Raw genomic sequence first — 21,027 nt, 5'->3', positions numbered from 1 at the left:
GAATAGAAAAAGAAGTAGAGACCAGTCTAGGCTAGACTAGAACAGAACAGAATAAGAAGTAAAGACTAGACTAGACTAGAGCAGAACAGAACAGAATAAGAAGTAGAGACTAGAATAGAATAGACTAGATTAGACTAGAACAGAACAGAATAAGAAGTAGAGACCAGAATAGATTACATTAGACTAGACTAGAACAGAACAGAACAGAATAAGAAGTAGAGACTAGAATAGAGTAGAGTAGAGTAGAGTAGAATAGAACAGAACAGAACAGAACAGAACAGAACAGAATAGAACAGAACAGAACAGAATAGAATAGAATTCTTTATTGGCCAAGTGTGATTGGACACACAAGGAATTTGTCTTTAGTGTATAAACTCTCAATGTACATAAAAAGACAAGATACATTTGTCAAGAATCACAAGGTACAACATTTAATGAAAGTCATAGGGTACAAATAAGCAATCATATCATATTAGGAAACAATCAATATAAACCGTAAGGATACAAGCAACAAAGTTACAGTCATGCAGTCGTAAGTGGGTGGAGATGGGTGATAGGAACGATGAGAAGATTAATAGTAATGCATAGTGAGTAGTTTGGCAGTGTTGAGGGAATTATTTGTTCAGCAGAGTGATGGAAAAAACTGTCCTTGTGTCTAGTTGTCTTGGTGTGCAGTGCTCTATAGCGTCCTTTTGAGGGTAGGAATTGAAACAAGGATGCGAGGGGGTCTGTAGATATTTTCAGTCCTCTTTTTGACTCCTGCTGCGTACAAGTCTCAATGGAAGGCAGGTTGGTAGTAATTGTTTTTTTTCCCTGCAGTTCTAATTAATGGTAATTAAATTAATGATAATTAAAGCCATACAGGTAGTCCTCGATTTATGTCCGGTCGCTTAGGGACCGTTTGAAGTTACGGCTGACCTGAAAAAGGGGACCTTTGGAAGTTCGGATGCTGAGAAGATGTACAAAGTTTTACAGCATTTCAGGGTCATGTGACTGCATTGTATGATGGTTTCACTGAAAATGGACACATTCAATGTGTCAGCGTTCCAAGTATCATGTAGAATTAAATCAGAGTCCAAGGCAAAATGATCCTTAAAGTTCCAATTTAATAAATCAGACATCTTAGCACATCTGTGGAATCCCAATTCTGGAAGTTATATTGGATTCCCACCCAGTTGAAAGTTCATGATCTTGTCCCCCCCACCCACAAATCCATCACATTGTCCAATCTTCTTCTTCCACGCTGGCATCTCCACCCAGCTGCTTCCGGTCAGGTGCAGAGGTGCGGAGACAAAAGATGACCTTGGGCTTCTAGAAAAGAACAACAGCAACACATTCCACCATTCTACTCTTTTCTATTCCCCCCTCCCAACTACTACGCTAATGAAACAGCATAGTGAAATAATAGAAAGTGTGGCAGGCCAAAGATCCTAAAAGGGATATACCTGCAGGCCTGACATAATGTTCGGCAAAACTGCAACCACAACTAATGTTTGGCTCACTTTTCAACTGTGTTCGCTTAATGACTGCTGCAAGAAAGGTCGTAGAATCAGGTCGGTTACATAACTCAGTGTTTCTCAACCTTGGCCACCTGAAGATGTCTGGACTTCAACTCCCAGAATTCCCCAGCCAGCGAATGCGAATGCTGGCTGGGGAATTCTGGGAGTTGAAGTCCGGACATCTTCAAGTGGCCAAGGTTGAGAAACACTGACATAACTGACCCGTTTTCTAACTGTTGTGACATATGATCATAATGGGCAAGGTCCTTTGCAGTCGTAAGTTGAGAACAACCTGTATGTAAAATTTTAGTATTAACCCTCTTTAAACCCTTCAGAATTAGTCAAACTGAGAGGAAGTTTTGCAAATATATTGAGGGGGCCAGCTTTTGACCTCAAATAATGGACTAGATTGATCTTTGGCCTACCTCCAATGGAAGAATGACCCCTTTGAGGTAAGCCCAAAATCAATCTAATCCAGGGATGTTCAACCTTGGCAACATGAAAACCTGTGGACTTCAACTCCCAGAATTCCCCAACCACCATGGCGAGGTGGCTGGGGAATTGAAATCCATTACCCTTAAAGCACGGATGGCTGGGGAATTCTGGGTGTTGAAGTCCACTAGTCTTAAAACATGGCTGACTGGGGAATTGTGGGAGTTGAAGTCCAGTAGTTTTAAAGCATGGCTGACTGGGGAACTGTGGGAGTTGAAGTCCAGTAGTTTTAAAGTATGGCTGACTAGGGAATTGTGGGAGTTGAAGTCTTATCAGTCTTAAAGCATGGCTGACTGGGGAATTGTGGGAGTTGAAGTCCAGTAGTTTTAAAGTATGGCTGACTAGGGAATTGTGGGAGTTGAAGTCTACCAGTCTTAAAGCATGGCTGACTGGGGAATTGTGGGAGTTGAAGTCCAGTAGTTTTAAAGTATGGCTGACTAGGGAATTGTGGGAGTTGAAGTCTATCAGTCTTAAAGCATGGCTGACTGGGGAACTGTGGGAGTTGAAGTCCAGTAGTTTTAAAGCATGGCTGACTGAGGAATTGTAGGAGTTGAAGTCCAGTAGTTTTAAAGTATGGCTGACTAGGGAATTGTGGGAGTTGAAGTCTATCAGTCTTAAAACATGGCTGACTGGGGAATTGTGGGAGTTGAAGTCCAGTAGTTTTAAAGTATGGCTGACTGGGGAACTGTGGGAGTTGAAGTCCAGTAGTTTTAAAGTATGGCTGACTAGGGAATTGTGGGAGTTGAAGTCTACCAGTCTTAAAGCATGGCTGACTGGGGAATTGTGGGAGTTGAAGTCCAGTAGTTTTAAAGTATGGCTGACTAGGGAATTGTGGGAGTTGAAGTCTACCAGTCTTAAAGCATGGCTGACTGGGGAATTGTGGGAGTTGAAGTCCAGTAGTTTTAAAGTATGGCTGACTGGGGAACTGTGGGAGTTGAAGTCCAGTAGTTTTAAAGTATGGCTGACTAGGGAATTGTGGGAGTTGAAATCTACCAGTCTTAAAGCATGGCTGACTGGGGAACTGTGGGAGTTGACGTCCAGTAGTTTTAAAGTATGGCTGACTAGGGAATTGTGGGAGTTGAAGTCTACCAGTCTTAAAGCATGGCTGACTGGGGAACTGTGGGAGTTGACGTCCAGTAGTTTTAAAGTATGGCTGACTAGGGAATTGTGGGAGTTGAAATCTACCAGTCTTAAAGCATGGCTGACTGGGGAATTGTGGGAGTTGACGTCCAGTAGTTTTAAAGTATGGCTGACTGGGGAACTGTGGGAGTTGACGTCCAGTAGTTTTAAAGTATGGCTGACTAGGGAATTGTGGGAGTTGAAGTCTACCAGTCTTAAAGCATGGCTGGCTGGGGAATTCTGGGAATTGTAGTCTACAACTCAAAGTTGCCATTGGTTGGACATCCCTGATCTAGTCCCATCATTCTGAATGAAATGGTGAAAACCCCAATGCATTTCCAAATCTCTCTTCTTCTCTCTCAGGTTCTTTGCCATCTTCCTGAAACCCAAAATGATTCACTCTAAGCACAATTCTTATTTTGAGGAATCGCGCGGAGTCTGTGAGACATGAAGGAATTATCTCTACATGATCCATCAGCCAGCAGATGGTCATTACTAATTTATCACGTAGCCTCCGTTGGTTCTGCAAATAGCCTGGGAAGGAGAAATTCAAAACATTCTATCATGTCTCTACTTTTGCTCGAAGGTTTGCAGAAGGCCTGAAATGTACATAGAGAACATGCTTTTGAGATCTACTGTTATCTTTTTTTGAGATGCAGCCATCGGATCCCAGATTATAAAGAGCAACAGCTTCCTTATCCTGCCTTGCTGCATGTTTTCAAGCTCAAATCGTTTAGCTCAGTGCCTCAGTGCTTGGAGGAAACCCTGGGAATTATAGTAGGGTAGCTATTAGGCTGCAGGTTATAAGTCTCTTTATTCAGCACCCTCAGAATTTTGAAGAGTCACTGAAAAAATACAGAAAACAATAGCAATAGCACTTAGACTTATATATCACTTTACAGTGTTCTACAGCCCTCTCTAAGCAGTTTGGCCCCCAACAATTTGAGTCCTCATTTTATCAACCTCGGAAGGACAGAAGGTTGAAACAAACTTGAGCCAGTCAGGATCAAACTCCCGACTGTGGGCAGTTAGCTTGCAATTCAGAATAGAATAGAATAGAATAGAATAGAATAGAATAGAATAGAATAGAATAGAATAGAATAAGCACTTAGAGTTATATACCGCTTCACAGTGCTTGTACAGCCTTCCTCGTTGACTTTGCTCGCAAAAGGATATCACGTGCAACGGTCATAAGTATGAATCCGTTGCCAAGCACCTGAATTCAGCGATGCTCGTCCAAACCAGACGAATGCTTTCATGCTGTTTGTATAACTTGAGGTCTTCATGTTTTCTGCCCAGAGGTTGTTCTGTGTTGTCGCTTTTTCTCTGCCGGTGGTTGGTGTCATTTTTTGGAAAAGCAAAAAATGTGGTTTCATAATAGCCGAGTCACCAGTTTCTGGAAAGCTTGTTGTGTCATAGATAACAGTACAGTATAGGTGGTACTTTGCTCAATAGTAGTAACTGTGAGAGGCATCTTGGAGTCCTAGTGGACAACCATTTAAATAGGAGCCAGCCGTGGGCAGCAGCTGCCAAAAAAGCCAACACAGTTCTAGGCTGCATCAACAGAGGGATAGAATCAAGATCACGTGAAGGGTTAATACCATTTTATAATACTTTGGTAAGGCCACACTTGGAATGTGGCATCCAGTTTTGGTCACCACGATGTAGAAAAGATGTGGAGACACTAGAAAGAGTGCAGAGAAGAGCAACAAAGATGATGAGGGAACTGGAGGCTAAAAGAAATGAAGAACAGTTGCAGGAACTGGGTATGTCCAGTTTAATGAAAAGAAGGACTAGGGGAGACATGATACCAGTCTTCCAATATCTCAGGGGTTGCCACAAAGAAGAGGGAGTCAAACTATTCTCCAAAGCACCTGAAGGCAGGACAAGAAGCAATGGGTGGAAACTAATCAAGGAGAGAAGCAACTTAGAACTATGGAGAAATTTCCTGACAGTGAGAACAATTAATCAGTGGAACAACTTGCCTCCAAAGTTGTGAATGCTCCAACACTGGAAGTTTTTAACAAGAGATTGGATAACTATTTGTATGAAGTGGTAGAGGGTTTCCTGCCTAAATATGGTGGTTGGACTGGAAGACCGCCAAGGTCCGTTCCAACTCTGTTATCCTATCCTATCCTATCCTATCCTATCCTATCCTATCCTATCCTATCCTATCCTATCCTATCCTATCCTATTCCATTCCATTCCATTCCATTCCATTCCATTCCATTCCATTCCATTCCATTCTATTAAAGAATACTGCTTCCATTTTCTCTGTGTCTGAAACTACACAGAGTTTCCCCCCGATTCTCTTCTGAGGCATACGAAAATCACAGATGGGCTGTGATCACCCAGAGGTAACCTGACCATGTCTTATTTACAGTGATGGGAACCGCAGTGAACACATCTGTCTCGGGAGGGCTGCTTAGGACAACAAGTAGCATCATCCAGGGAGCAATTTTTTGGGGGGAAACAGACAGCCGATCAGTCTTTCAACCTTTGTGCCTGGAGGGGGTTCATCAGATCCAGAATGTTTTGAGTGCAGATGTTCCATTTCAATTCCCAGTTTGCTTTCTTCTGACTTCAGAAGAGTACTTTTGACCTTCCTGGAGTATTTTAAGCTCAAAGCATCTGAGCCGGAAAGGGTAGTTTAAATGTTCCAAGCTGAGATGTTTAGAAATTGGAAGGTCTTGCACACCTCCAGTTGTTTCTTTGTGTGTGCATGGAGGCATTCACTTAACACCTCCCTTGCCAGGAGTAGCACAGTTCCATTTTCAACATTTATATTTATATCATCTTCTTCTGGATTGTGGGAGTATACATGAATGTATGTATGTGTATACAGTATTCTCTCTCTTTCTCTCTTTCTCTTTCTCTTTCTCTCTCTCTCTCTTTCTCTCCTTTGTCTCTCTCCCTTTGTCTCTCTCTGTCTCTCTCTCCTTTCTCCCTCGCTCTGTCTCTCTCTCTTTCTCTGTCTCTTTGTCTCTCTCTCTCTCTTTGACCCTCTCTTTCCCCCCTCTCTTTGTCTCTCTCTCTCTCTGTCTCTCTCTCTTTGTCCTCTCTCTGTCTCTCTCTTTGTCTCTCTCTCTTTGTCTCTCTCTGTCTCTCTTTCCCCCACTCTCTCTGTCTCCCTCTTTGTCTCTCTCTCTCTCTCTGTCTCTCTCTCCTTTCTCTCTCTCTGTCTCTCTCTCTTTCTCTGTCTCTCTCTCTTTGTCCCTCTCTCTGTCCCTCTCTCTCTCTCTCTTTATCTCTGTCCTTTCTCTCTCTGTCTCTCCCTCTGTCTCTCTTTGTCTCTCTTTGTCTCTCTGTCTTTCTCTCTCTCTGTCTTTCTCTCTTTCTCTCTCTCTCTCTCTTCCCCCCTCTCTTTCTCTCTTAGCAATTTCTCTCTCTCTCTCTCTTCTTTTCTTTTTTCCGCTTCCATCTATGTTGTGTCCGATTCTCAGGGCTTCCCTGGAAAGATCCCTGCAGTTTCCTTGGCAGGGTTATTTTTTTTGCAAGAAGGGGTTTGCCATTGCCTCCTTTCTAGGGCTGAGAGAAAGTGACTGGCCCATGGTCACCCAATTTGTTTTGTGCCTAAGGTGGGACTAGAAGTCAAAGTCTTACGGTGATTGGCTCATAGTCACCCAGCTGGCTTGCGTGCTTAATGTGCCACTAGAATTCACCATCTCCTGGTGGTTGAATCAAAATCGCTACACTGGCTTTTATGCAGTGGTGGGTTTCAAAAATTGTTGGAACCTACTCTGTGGGTGTGGCCTCCTTTGTGGGAGTGGCTTGCCACCTATGTGACCAAATGGGAGTGGCGTGCTGCCCATGTGACCGGATATGAAATTATGAATTAGTACTTAGGTCGGTCCAAGTAGCTATTCAGAAACTCTGGCATTGAAGCATGCAAGTCTTAAAGCTGTCAAGTTACAAGATCCTTGCCGGTGGTGGGTTTCAAAAATTTTGGGAACCTCTTCTGTAGGTGTGGCCTGCTTTCGGGTCCACTGGTGGAACCTCTTCTAACTGGTTCAGTAGATTTGATGAACCGGTTCTACCGAATAGGTACGAACTAGTAGGAACCCACCTCTGCTTTTATGCCTAAAGCAGGATTAGAATCCACAGTCTCCTGATGATTGGTCCAAAGTCACCTAGACGGCTTTCATGCCTAAAATGAGACTAGAAATCACAATCTCCTGGCTTCTAGACCAGCACCTTAAGCACTAGGCAAAATTGGCTCCCTTGTGGACTCTTAGGGTGCAAACAGGACAGAATTCCATCTTCTCTGCCCAAGAGTTTCCCCCCCCCCCATTACTTCTATATTTTGGCTGCACGTTATATTTAATCTGGAGCTAAACTTTGGACAAGAAATGGCTGGGATCATATAGTACACCTATCAGGTCAGCTAAGACAAAAAGGGACAGAGGAGGAGGAGAAAGGAGGAGAAAGGAAGATGGGGACAGAGAGGGAGTAGTTAGTAGTAGTACAAGTAATAGGAAGAGGGCGGAGGAGAAGGAGAAGGAGAAAGGAAGAGAGGGAGTAGTAGTAGTACAAGTAATAGGAAGAGGAGGGAGGAGAAGGAGAAGGAGAAAGGAAGAGAGGGAGTAGGATTAGTACAAGTAATAGGAGAAAGAGAAAGAAAAGGAGGAGGAGAAAGGAAGATGGAGACAGAGGGGGAGGAGGGGGAGTACAAGTAATAGGAAGAGGGGGGAGGAGAAGGAGAAGGAGAAAGGAAGAGAGAGAGTAGTAGTAGTACAAATAATAGGAAGAGGGGGAGGAGAAGGAGAAGGAGAAAGGAAGAGGGAGTAGTAGTAGTACAAGTAATAGGAAGAGGAGGGAGGAGAAGGAGAAGGAGAAAGGAAGAGAGGGAGTAGGATTAGTACAAGTAATAGGAGAAAGAGAAAGAAAAGGAGGAGGAGAAAGAAAAGGAGGAGGAGAAAGGAAGATGGAGACAGAGGGGGAGGAGGGGGAGTACAAGTAATAGGAAGAGGGGGGAGGAGAAGGAGAAGGAGAAAGGAAGATAGGGACAGAGAGGGAGGAGGAGGAGGAAGAGAAAGAAAAGGAGAAGAAAGGAAGGTGGGGACAGAGTGGGAATAGTAGTAGTAGTAGAAGTAGGAGAAGAACGGAAGATGGGAACAGAGAGGGAGGAGGAGGAGTACAAGTAATAATAATAATAATAGGAGGAGGAGGAGGAGGAGGAGGAGGAACAACTACAATGGAGAGAAGAGTTAGACAAAAGAAACCTGAGTCTAGGATGCACATGCAATTTGAGGGAGTGTCTCACTCATAACCCTCACTAGTTTTCAGGAAGAAAAAGGATATGGGGGGGGGGGGAGAAGTACATTCAGGCTTGCACTGTTTTGTTATGATACACTTAATCCTTGACTTATGACTATAATTAGCCCAAAATTTCTGTTGCTAAGCGAGACAGTTCAGTGAATTTTGCCCATTTTACAACCTTTTTTTGCACGGGTGCTAAGTGAATCATTGCAGTGGTTAAGTAAGTCATGGTTAGGAAGTCAATCCTGCTTCCCCATTGACTTTGCTTGTCAGAAGGTCGCAAAACGAGATCAGGTGCCCCCGGGACACTGCGACCGTCACAAATATGAATCCGTTGCCAAGCGTCTGAATTTTGATCATCTGATCATGGGGACGCTACACCGGTCATTAAGTGTGAAAAATGGTCACAAGTCATTTTTTTCAGAGCTGTTGTAAGTTCAAACGGTCACTAAATGAAACTGTTGTAAGTCAAGGACGATCCGTAGCCTTATAATAAAAGCAGTGTTAGCAACGCACCACTAATTTCGTAGTCTGGTCTTCCTTGAAACGCTGACCTAAAAGCTCCATTTATATCAGATGCTAAGCTTGGTTCGTTTTCTGTGGCTTTGGTCCAATATGGCAACTAAGAGTTCTGATTTTCAATATTGTGTGTGAATCTAGAAAATACGTTAACTCTTTAATCACGTTAAGCAGTTTGCAGGAAAAACTGGAAAAATGAAACAATACCAAAACAGGAAGAAGTTATTCGAAAAATAATGGGAGTGTGCTGAAATGTGTAAATTGACATTTGAAATTAGAGAACAAGAAGACGAGCAATTTTATAAGATATAGGATTTGTTTTATCAGTGGTTGGGGGGAAAAACTTGGAAATGAAAAATGTTTTACTCATGTTTTAACTGAAGGAGCTAAATGATAATACAATTATGCTGTGAAATAGACTAACAACGATACAATGAAAAACTGATACATATATGAATTGAATACTTTAGAACTTTTTGTTTTAAAATGGATTAGGATAACAATGATTTTATGTGTACTTGATAGAGGATTGGTGATATAATGTATAACCCTAAGAATATATTACAAAGATACCTTGTTGTTGATAAATAATTTTAATAAGGAAGTAATTAAAAATTGGTATATATATATATATATATGTATGTATGTATGTATGTATGTATGTATGTATGTATGTATATATATATATATATATATATATATATATATATATATATATATATATATATATATATATATATATATATATATATATATATATATATATATATATATATATATATATATATAGTGACGATTTAAAATACCTTGTTGAAAAATAAAGGAATAACATCTCTGTTTGAATGTATGATGTACAAGGACAATAATGAACATGAGCATACCCGATAGTTGATTGGTGGAACTATGCACAATTGAAAACAGGGATATACAAATATAAATGGTTGGTAAATTTCTTTCATATTGGGATCTGTGATTATATAAAGTATAATTAAAGTATATATAAAATAAATCTGTGATTTATTAAATTGACAATCAAGAATGTAAGGGAATTAGGTTTATTGAAAAAAAAAATACTAATTGTAATTGAATACACATTGTACAATGAAAGTCAGATATTTAGTTATACCAGATGAAAAATCTGTGATTGTAAATGCTATTTGAGAATATGGATGCAAAAACGCTTGTAACCAAATGACATGCTGTATGTGATGATGATTTTCTCTCTCTCTGTGTGTGTTGTTTGTTTAATAAAAATAAAAATTTCTTGAAAAAAAAAAAAGCAGTTTGCAGGAAGCAACCTGTCATTTGTAGCCTGGAAGAAAAATAGAATGCAACAAATCCAGCGATGGCTGCATTAATGTTTCCCCTCCCTTTTTTTTCTGTTTGTTTCTGTGCCATCCAGTTTTCTGCTGGTTTTCTCCTGCCTAGTCCTCTCCGTCTTTTCCACCATCGACGATTATGAAGAGAGTTCTGAATGGGCCCTTTACAGCCTGGTAGGTGTGATGCTAAATGTTTAAGGCCTTTATGGGATGGGAGAGATGGATAGAATGGATGAAACTAATCAAGGAGAGAAGCATCCTAGAACTAAGGAGAAATTTCCTGACAATCAGAAAAATTAACCAGTGGAACAACTTGCCTCCAGAAGTTGTAAATGCTCCAACACTGGAAGTTTTAAAGAAGATGTTGGATAACCATCCAACTTGGTACCCCCAAGGCTCTGTTTTAGGCCCAGTACTCTTCAACATCTTCATCAATGATTTGGATGAGGGAATAAATGGGGAACCCATCAGATTTGCAGATGACACCAAGCTGGCAGGAATAGCCAACACCCCAGAAGATAGGCTCAAGATACAGAAGGATCTTGACAAACTTGAACATTGGGCACTATCTAGCAAAATGAAATTCAATGGTGAAAAGAGTAAGGTTCTACATTTAGGCAAGAAAAATAAAATGCCGGATACAGTATAGGTGGTACCTTGCTCAATAGTAGTAACTGTGAGAGGGATCTTGGAGTCCTAGTGAACAACCATTTAAATAGGAGCCAGCTGTGTGCTGCAGCTGCCAAAAAAGCCAACACAGTTCTAGGCTGCATCAACAGAGGGATAGAATCAAGATCATGTGAAGTGTTAATATCACTTTATAACACCTTGGTAAGGCCACACTTGGAATACTGCATTCAGTTTTGGTGGCCACGATGTAGAAAAGATGTGGAGACTCTAGAAAGAGTGCAGAGAAGACCAACAAAGATTATTAGGGGACTGGAGGCTAAAACATATGAGGAACAGTTGCAGGAACTGGATATGTCTAGTTTAAAAGAAGGACTAGGGGAGACATGATAGCAGTCTTCCAATATCTCAGGGGTTGCCACAAAGAAGAGGGAGTCAAACTATTATCCAAGGCACCTGAGGGTAGAACAAGAAGCAATGGGTGGAAACTAATCAAGGAGAGAAACAACTTAGAACTGAGGAGAAATTTCCTGAAGTTAGAACAATTAATCAGTGGAACAACTTTCCTCCAGAAGTTGTGAATGCCCCAACACTGGAAGTCTTTAAGAAGATGTTGGATAGCCATCTATCTGAAACGGTATAGGGTTATACCATCTATATCTATCTATCTATCTATCTATATATATAATATATATATCTATATCTATCTATCTATCTATCTATCTATCTATCTATCTATCTATCTATCTATCTATCTATCTATCTATCTATCTATATATATATATATATATATTATATCTATATAATATATCTATTTCAGATAGATAGCCATCTATCTGAAACGGTATAGCCTAGGCAGAGGGTTGGACTGGAAGACCTCCAAGGTCCCTTCCAACTCTGTTACTTTGTTAAATCCAGGAAAGAGAGCCATGCATGTTGACAATGGAATGGAATAGGAACAGGAAGAGGAATAAGAATAGAACAAGAGTAGAATAGAACTGAACAGAACAGAACAGAAAATCAAATGGAATGGAATATAGAGTAGAATAGGACAGGACAAGAATAGAAATGGAATATAACTGGAAAAGAAAAGAAAAGAAATCAAATAAAATAGAAATAGAAAAGAATAGAATTGAATTCTTTATTGGACGATTGTAATTGGACACACAAGGAATTGATCTCCAGTGCATAAGCTCTGAGTTACATACAAATAACAAACTAATATAGTCACGAGATAAGATACCGTATCTTATGGTAGAAAAGGTGCTAGAAAAAATGAGGATAAGAGTAATACAGCCATAGTCCATGAGTAAATATCCTTAGACATATGGGAATTAGGTGCTAGCAGAGTGATGGCATGGGGGGAAAAACTGTCTTTGTGTCTAATTGTTTTGGCATGCAATGCCCTATAGCGTTATTATACCTATAATACAGGTTATTTATAGCTATAATACAGATAATTCCTCCACTTACGACCACAATAGTGCCCGAAATTTCTGTTGCTAAGCAAGGCAGTTGTTAAGTGAGCTTTGACTGCATGATTCATTTAACAATTGTAGTGATTCGCGTAATAACCATAGTATGAATGGTTGTAAAATCAGGTGCAGCTCCCTTAACAACCACATTGCTTAGTGACAGAAATTCGGGCCCTAATTGTGGTCAGAGGTTGAAGACCACCGATGTATGTGTAGGTGGACAATATATACAATCCACTGAAAAGGTTTTCTTTGGAATTTTATAAAGCTGAGAAGGACAAGAGCGAAGAAGTTTGCAAATTAAAAACAAAATTCTGAAGTACATTTTATACAAAAAACTTTTGGATTTGGAATGCACTACCTGACTCTGTTGTTACATCCCCAAACCCCCATTATTTTAACCTCAAACTGTCTACCGTAGACCCAGTGGTGGGTTTCAAAAATTTTTAGAACCTCTTCTGCTTTGTGAGAGTGGCTTGCTGGCCATGTGACCGGGTGGGAGTGGCCAACTTGTAAAATGTGGTGAAACTCACTTAACAACGCTCTTGCTTAGTAACCAAAATGTTGGCTTAGAAACTCTGGCATTTGAACCACACAAGTCTTAAAGCTGTCAAGTTACAAGACCCTTGCACCTCTAACCCTTTAGAAAAAAAACCCCCAGGGGTGTTCAAACTTGACAGCTTTAAGACTTGTGGACTTCAACTCCCAGAATTCCTCCTTCAGTAATGTTGGCTCAGGAACTCTGGCATTTGAAGTGTGCAAGTCTTAAAGCTGTCAAGTTACAAGACCCTCGCACCCCTAACCCTTTAGAAAAAAAAAACCCAGGGGAGTTCAAACTTGACAGCTTTAAGACTTGTGGACTTCAACTCCCAGAATTCCTCCTCCAGTAATGTTGGCTCAGGAATTCTGGCAAGTCTTAAAGCTTTCAAGTTACAAGACCCTTGCACCCCTAACCCTTTAGAAAAAAAAACCCAGGGGTGTTCAAACTTGACAGCTTTAAGATTTGTGGACTTCCAGAATTCCTCCTCCAGTCATGTTGACTCAGGAACTCTGGCATTGAAGTTTGCAAGTCTTAAAGCTGTCAAGTTACAAGACCCTTGCACCCCTAACCCTTTAGAATGCCCCCCAGAGGTGTTCAAACTTGACAGCTTTAAGACTTGTGGACTTCAACTCCCAAAATTCCTCCTCTCGCTCTTCATCTTGATGATGTGCAGACGGGCGGGGGGAGGGAGCTGGAACCGATTCTAAACGGCACCGTAGATTTATGGAAACTCTTCTACAGAAGAGCTTAGAACTGGCAGGAACCCACCCCTGCCTTAGACTGTCTACTGTTGACCTCACCCCATTCCGAAGAGGTCTGTAAGGGGCGTGCATAAGCGCACCAGCGTGCCTACCATCCCTGTCCTACTGTCCCCATTATTTGTACTCATTTACTGTGTTCATATTTATGTTTATACTTCTACCTTTTACCTTTTACATGTTCGACAAACTAAATAAAAAAAATATATTCTAAGTTCTCCTTTGCCGTGATCGGTTTCAGACGTGCCAGAGTTTCTTAGAAACCAAAAACGAAGCAGAGAATTGTTGTGTCAGGATTGTCTCGCCTTGTTACGCTATGCCACAAGTTCTCTGTCTGCCTCTCCTGCAGGAAATTGTCACGATTGTGGTCTTCGGAGTCGAGTACTTTGTAAGAATCTGGGCAGCTGGCTGCTGCTGCCGGTACCGAGGTTGGAGAGGAAGGTTAAAATTCGCCCGCAAGCCCTTTTGTGTGATCGGTAAGAACCATTTCATAGCTAGGTTGCTTGGTTTTAACCTTCTGGAGGTGTCCAAAGTCTTTGCCAGAGAGTTCACGAACTGCATCTGCAACCAGCGTGGAGCGGTTGTCTCAACGAAACTGGAGTGGGCCAGTTTGGGGACTGCTGATCTTCGGGGCAGAGCCCATGCGGAGGTGGACACGTAAGAAAAGTTGGGGGTTCAATGATTCTTGGGTATCCCAGGGTGAGAAAATGGAGAAACAAACGTTTCTGTGGTGAAACGTTGTCTGGATTCCCAGGGGGGAGGGGCTGCATTCCAGGGGAGCAAGAGACAACAGCAGCTTAGATAATTTGTGTATGAGAAAGAGGGTGAAAACAGCTGCTCCCTACTAGTTCCCAGAAGATACGTTTTGTGGTGCAATCAGTCCACTTTAGTTTGGCATGATTTCTGAAGGAACAATAAAGGAAACTGCTCAGAAGAATCTCATGTGTCTTTCTTGGGTTTTGGAGCCTGATCCACTTTCCTTCCTTCCTTCCTTCCTTCCTTCCTTCCTTCCTTCCTTCCTTCCTTCCTTCCTTCCTTCCTTCCTTCTTTCCTTCTTTCCTTCTTTCCTCCCTCCCTCCCTCCCTCCCTCCCTCCCTCCCTCCCTCCCTCCCTCCCTCCCTCTCTGTGTAGATTCCCAGGAGGGGCGGGGGCTGCATTACACAGGAGCAAGACACAATGCAGCTTAGATAGTTTGTGTGGGAGAAAGGGGATGAAGATGTCTCCTCCTTACTAGTTCCCAGGGTATATAATAGTCTGCTGATGTCTTGGCAAAAATTCTATCTGTAGGTTAGGAACAATAAAGGAAACTGCTTAGAAGAATCTCATGGATCTTTCTTGGTTTTTGGAGTCCTTCCTTCCTCCCTCCCTCTTTCCATTGGTCCATCCATCCATTCCCTGGAGGAATGGGCTTCAAAAATTTCAGCAACGGGTTCTCTGCCTGGTTGCTGGGTGGGCGTGGCCGTAGTGGGCATGGCCTAGTTAACCTCCTGCAACACAGCCGGGGGTGGTGGCTGTTTTTGCCTTTCCCAGGCTCTGGAGGCTTTCCTTGAGCCTCTGGGAGGGTGAAAACTGCCTCCCCCAGGCTCCAGAGGCCTTTCAGAAGGCCTGTTTCCCCCCCTTCCCGAGCCTCCGTGTGGGCCCTGCACTTACCTTGCATCCAAAACGGGCCATGTGGAGACTCCTAGGAGGGGCAGGGAGGGTTGGGAGGAACAGAGTGGAGTGGGTGGGGCCAGCCAGGGGTTGGATTTGGAGGTTTTCCAAACCGGCCATAATGTTAGCTACGGGTTCTCCCGAACCTGGGCAAACCTGTAGCAGCCCCACCCCTGGATGCATTCTAGACGAGCATGAGACAATGCACTTTAGATAGTTTGTGTATGAGAAAGAGGCTGAAGACAGCTCCTCCTCAAAAGTTCCCAGAACATATGTTTTACGGGGCAAATCGTTTGCTTTAGTTTGGCAAGATTTCTGCCGATAGGCGAGGAGCCATAAAGGAAACTGCTCGGAAGAATCTCATGTGTCTTTCTTGGTTTTTGGAGTCTGGCAGGTTCTTTAGTACACTTCTCTTCATTCTATACAGACATCATGGTGTTAATTGCTTCCATCGCTGTGCTGGCCGCTGGGTCACAGGGGAACGTTTTCGCCACCTCCGCGCTCAGAAGTTTGCGCTTCCTTCAGATCCTGCGCATGATTCGAATGGACCGCAGAGGAGGCACCTGGAAGCTTCTGGGATCGGTGGTGTATGCCCATAGCAAGGTGAGCATCTGAGTCCTTGGGAAGCTCTCAGTAGTGAAAAGTGGGTGGGTTCTGGCCATTTGCTCATGCGTGTGCAGATCAATTTAAATCTTTTTGCGCATGCACAGAACTTAAAAAACAAAATGGCAGTGCCAACGGCGGCGGCTGGAGAACCAGTTTGGAGGCGTGGCAGGCCTGGGTCGCTGCCGGTTCCAGCGACCCATGCTGCCATACCACTACCGTTTCAGCTGAACTGGGCCGAACCGATAGGAACCCACCTCTTGTCTGAGGTCAATCTGAGCAGCCAAATTGGTTGTGGTTTTTTAGAGACAGGTTGGACTTCAATTCCCAGAATCCTTAGAAGAGCACAAAGGATTCTGGGAATTGAGAGTTAGCAGATCCTGGAGGACTCTTTTGTGGGACAGCCAGTTTAAGTGCAGAGAAGGCTGAACTGTGGAGGAGCTAAATGGAGGAAAAGTTATGTATTTATGAACACAAAGAACAAAAATATTCTGGTCAATTGATATTATAAGCTGCATTGAATGTAGATGAAGAAAAAGCTGAGGCAAAAATTCAGTAACAAAAGCAATTTTTTTTTTTTACAGCAGAGACAATTCAAAAATCATTGCATATACATATACATATACATATACATATACATATACATATACATATACATGTACATGTACATGTACATGTACATGTACACGTACACGTACACGTACACGTACACGTACACGTACACGTACACGTACACGTACATGTACATATAAATATATATATAAAGGTGTATGTCAGGGTTCCAAATAACATCCCCAACGAAAGAAAACTCCGAGCCTTGAGTTTCTTCAAAGTCCCATTTTATAAGGAACTTTACATCAAAGATCATGGCAACGTAGTTTCTTCCCTGCAAAATCTAAGTTAGCAATAGCACTAAGACTTATATACTGCTTTGCAGTGCTTTACAGCCCTCTGTAAGTGATTTACAAAGTCAACATATTTCCCCCAACAATCTGGATCCCCATTTTACTGAGGAAGGATGGAAGGCTGAGTCAACCTTGAGCCGGTTAGGATTGAACTCTTGGCAGTGGGCCTGCAATACTGCCTGGAACAGAAAGGGAATGGAATTTGATGCAATGGAATAGAAATAAGAATAGAAATGGAATAGAATAGAATAGAATAGAATTAGAATTGGAAATGGAAATGGAAATGGAAATAGAGTAGAGTAGAGTAGAGTAGAGTAGAGTAGAGTAGAGTAGAATAGAATTAGAATAGAGTAGAGTAGAAATAGAAATAGAGTAGAAATAGAAATAAAAATAGAGTAGAGTAGAGTAGAGTAGAGTAGATATCAGGGTTCCAAGTAACACCCCGAAAAAAAGAAGACTCCAAGACTTGAGGTTCCTCAAAGTTCCATTTTATTAGAGACGTCCTATTGGCACATCTGGGAAAACCCGAATCTGAAAGCTTCCAGGTTTTCCCCACCCAAATGAAAGTTCAAGTTCCTGCCCAGCACCCACATGTTTATCACATGGTCCAATCAAACACCGTCCCAACTGGAGATGCCTCCCAGTCACACCCCTCCAGGTGCAGGGCGAGACGTCCTTGACTCTCTGAGAAAGGAATGTTAATTTGACTATATCTACCCCACTCCATATAATCCCCCCTCCCGTTTTCCCACAGCAACAAATGTGGCCCAATGCAAAAGATGGCTTCTAGGCCTGACAGGGTAATTAAATCGCTGTGTCATTGGAGTGAGATTTTCATTGCCCTCAAGTCACAGGATCCCCATTGGTGATCATGTGATGTGACCCAGCCGGCAAAATGGGGGAAGCTGGATCTACTTAATGACTGTGTAATCCATTTAAGAAGAGCATTGATTCGCTTAACAGCCATAGGAAAAAGGTTGTGAAACTAGCTTTTCTTCACTTAACACCTATAGAATTACTATAGAAATGTAATAATTCTGGTCCTAATTCTGGTCGTAATTTGAGGATTACTTGGATATGATTTTTCTCCTGCTCTAAAGTTATTCTTTATTGTATTATGTCAAATTGTGTCATCTTTCTTCTCTTGTGTGTGTGTGTGCGCTTGGGTACTTGTACAAACAACTCTGGATAGAATACGAACAGTTAAAGCTTATATAAAAGAAGGAAAGGAGAAAAACCAATAAAGCAATATTTTTAAAAAAGCCTATAAAACATATTGCACTCAAGGAAAAAGCAATCACATAGTTGAATTGGAGACAAGGCTGGATAAAAGTTGAATATTCATGTTCTTTTGGACGATGTGTCTATTACAGGCAAATAATGGCCAGGCAGTGGATCTGCCGTGTCCTTCTTATTGCTAAGAGATTAGTTCTCGAAACTTGAAAAGATATAATTTATGCCATGCTATACTTAAGCCTTGGTATTATGTATGGCTCACTAGAGATGCAGATTATGGATGGATGATTAAACTGAAATATACGCATATTTCCTTAAAATGTGAAGCACTTATGTATATTTGTGTCCTCTTCTCTTCTCTTCCCTTCTCTTCTATTCCTTCTTCCCTTCCCTTAGATTACATTCCATTCAATCTTCTCTTCTCTTCCCTTCCCTTCAATCTTCTCCTCCCTTCCCTCTCTCCTACCACTTCCCTCCCTTCCCTTCCCCCTCCCTTCCTTCTCCTTTTCCCTTCCTCCTTCCTCTCCCCTCCCCCTCCTTTCCATTTTCCCTTCCTGTTTCCCTTCATCTTTCCTCTTCCCTTCCTTTTCCCTTCCCTCTCCCCTCCTTCTCCCTTCTCTTTTCCCTTCCCTTCCGCCTTCCATTCCCCTCCCTTCTCTTCCCCCTCCCTTCCCTCTCACTTTCCCTCTTTCCTTCCCCCTTCCCTCTTCTCAAGAGTTAATGTGCATATTTGGGGTGAAAAAAACCTGTTTAGGGGATGGCAAAAAGAAATTGGAGGGAGAAATCTGGATGTAGAATGGTTGCGTTTGTTCTTCCTGCTTACTAAAGCATGATGTCACACGCCCAGAGATCAGTTTCTCCCCAATTAACCTTTTTCTCTCTCTCTATTTTTATCACAACTGGCCTACAATGCCTCAGTCACTCAACTGCCTGAATTGCCATTAACCCTCCTTTAAGCCTGGCATCGAACTTTAGATCCTTTGATGGTCAGCTATTGCTGGGGAGCTGTTTATGGGCTAAGGCTTGATAATTATTGACATCAAGTCAATAATTCAAGGTGGCAAACATACATGACATTCCTTCCTTCGCCAGTTTTCCCCACAGCCACCATGGGAGGTGGGTTGAGCTGAGAGAATAACTGGCGCAAAATCACCCAGCCAGCTTCCATGCCTAAGGTGGGACTAGAACTCACGGTCTCCTGGTGATTAGCCCAAAGTCACCCAGCTGGCTTTCTTGCCTAGAGTGGGACTGGAACTCACCATCTCCTGGTGATTACCCCAAAGTCACCCATCTGCCTTTCATGCCTAGAGTGGGACTAGAACTCACCATCTCCTGGTGATTGGCCCAAAGTCACCCAGCTGGCTTTCATGCCTAGAGTGGGACTAGAACTCACTGTCTCCTAGTGATTGGCCCAAAGTCACCCAGCTGGCTTTCATGCCTAGAGTGGGACTGGAACTCACCATCTCCTGGTGATTACCCCAAAGTCACCCATCTGCCTTTCATGCCTAGAGTGGGACTAGAACTCCCAGTCTCCTAGTGATTGGCCCAAAGTCACCCAGCTGGCTTTCATGCCTAGAGTGGGACTAGAACTCACTGTCTCCTAGTGATTGACCCAAAGTCACTCAGTCAGCTTTCATGCCTAGAGTGGAACTAGAACTCACTGTCTCCTAGTGATTGGCCCAAAATCACCCAGCTGCCTTTCATGCCTAGAGTGGGACTAGAACTCACTGTCTCCTAGTGATTGGCTCAAAGTCACCCAGCTGGCTTTCATGCCTAGAGTGGGACTAGAACTCACTGTCTCCTGGTGATTAGCCCAAAGTCACGCAGCCAGCTTTCATGCCTAGAGTGGGACTAGAACTCACTGTCTCCTGGTGATTAGCCCAAAGTCACGCAGCCAGCTTTCATGCCTAGAGTGAGACTAGAACTCACTGTCTCCTAGTGATTGGCCCAAAGTCACCCAGTTGCTTTTCATGCCAAAGGTGGAATTAGAACTCACAATCTCCTGATTTCTAGGCCAACAACTTCACCCCTAGATCAAACTGCCTTTTACCATATGTGTATCTCATGTGTATCCCTTTTATCTCATGGCATGGTTATTACAGGAATATTTTTTCCTCCACTGAAGTCGAGGGCCGACAAATAAGCAGATTTGGGTGGAAAAACATCCTCAAAGCTAATTTCGTCTTCATTTTTCACTTTTGCCGTTTGCAGGAGCTGATCACCGCTTGGTATATTGGATTCCTGTGCCTAATTTTAGCCTCCTTCCTGGTGTACTTGGCTGAGAAAGGAGAAAACGATCACTTTGATACGTATGCAGATGCCCTGTGGTGGGGCCTGGTGAGTATCTTTTCAGGCTGTGAATTTGGGGCTATCAACATAGCCTCAGAAGTATTGGTAGTCCTCGACTTACAACCATTCGTTTAGCGACCATTCGGAGTTACAGCGACATTGAAAAAAGCGACTTATGGTTGCTTTTCACGTTTATGACCTTTGCAGCATTTCCAGGGTCACCTGATCAAAATTCAGATGTGTTGAAATATTCGTGACTGGGAGAGACATGGGAACAAGGTCAGCCAATGAATAGGCATAGCAACTAAGTCAGCCAATGGGAGCTTAAACAGATCTGTGTCTGTGCAGAGAATTAAAACAGAAACTTAAGCAGTCTGCTGCTTTGAGAAGTAAACTAGCAGTTTGTCAGGGCTCGTCTGCTAAAATGAAGCTAACTGCTTATGTTTGCCTGTAACTCTCCTGCCTTGTGTTTACTAGGAAGAACCACCTGTTGGTATTGTACATTTGTTCACCTATTCTTATGTATATAAAGAAGTTAATGAATCCTGCTGCATCAGTTATCTGCATGTGCTTCTGGATTTGAATTTATGCAACAAACTCTGACAAGATACCTGGCAACTGGCTCATATTTATGATGGTTAGAGCAGGGATCCACCAACCCCTGGCCCGTGGACTGGCACTGGGCCACATCTTGCCAGAAACCAGTCTTATCTAACCATCTATCAGGCTTTGGCTC

The 21,027-nt window shown here is 42.6% G+C and overlaps 1 protein-coding gene across 1 annotated transcript in view; it reads left to right on the top strand.

Annotated features, from left to right (window-relative positions):
* Positions 1-546: 546 nt before the first annotated feature.
* The window catches only part of KCNQ2 (potassium voltage-gated channel subfamily Q member 2), a 97,583-nt gene continuing 77,102 nt past the window's right edge, over positions 547-21,027 (top strand). The window contains exons 1-5 of the mRNA XM_087720871.1: positions 547-587; positions 10,291-10,381; positions 13,958-14,084; positions 15,686-15,861; positions 20,214-20,339. Of these exons, the coding sequence (XP_087576997.1) occupies positions 547-587; positions 10,291-10,381; positions 13,958-14,084; positions 15,686-15,861; positions 20,214-20,339 (561 nt within the window). The remainder of the gene's footprint in view (positions 588-10,290; positions 10,382-13,957; positions 14,085-15,685; positions 15,862-20,213; positions 20,340-21,027) is intronic.

The sequence above is a fragment of the Thamnophis sirtalis genome, unplaced genomic scaffold (genome assembly GCF_051295495.1).
Source record: "Thamnophis sirtalis isolate CommonGarterSnake01/CBP01778 unplaced genomic scaffold, rThaSir2_p1.2 scaffold_7, whole genome shotgun sequence".
Classification (NCBI taxonomy): Eukaryota; Metazoa; Chordata; class Lepidosauria; order Squamata; family Natricidae; genus Thamnophis; species Thamnophis sirtalis.
The sequence above is the reverse complement of the archived record's forward strand: the minus strand, read 5'-3'. Positions and strand labels throughout refer to the sequence as shown.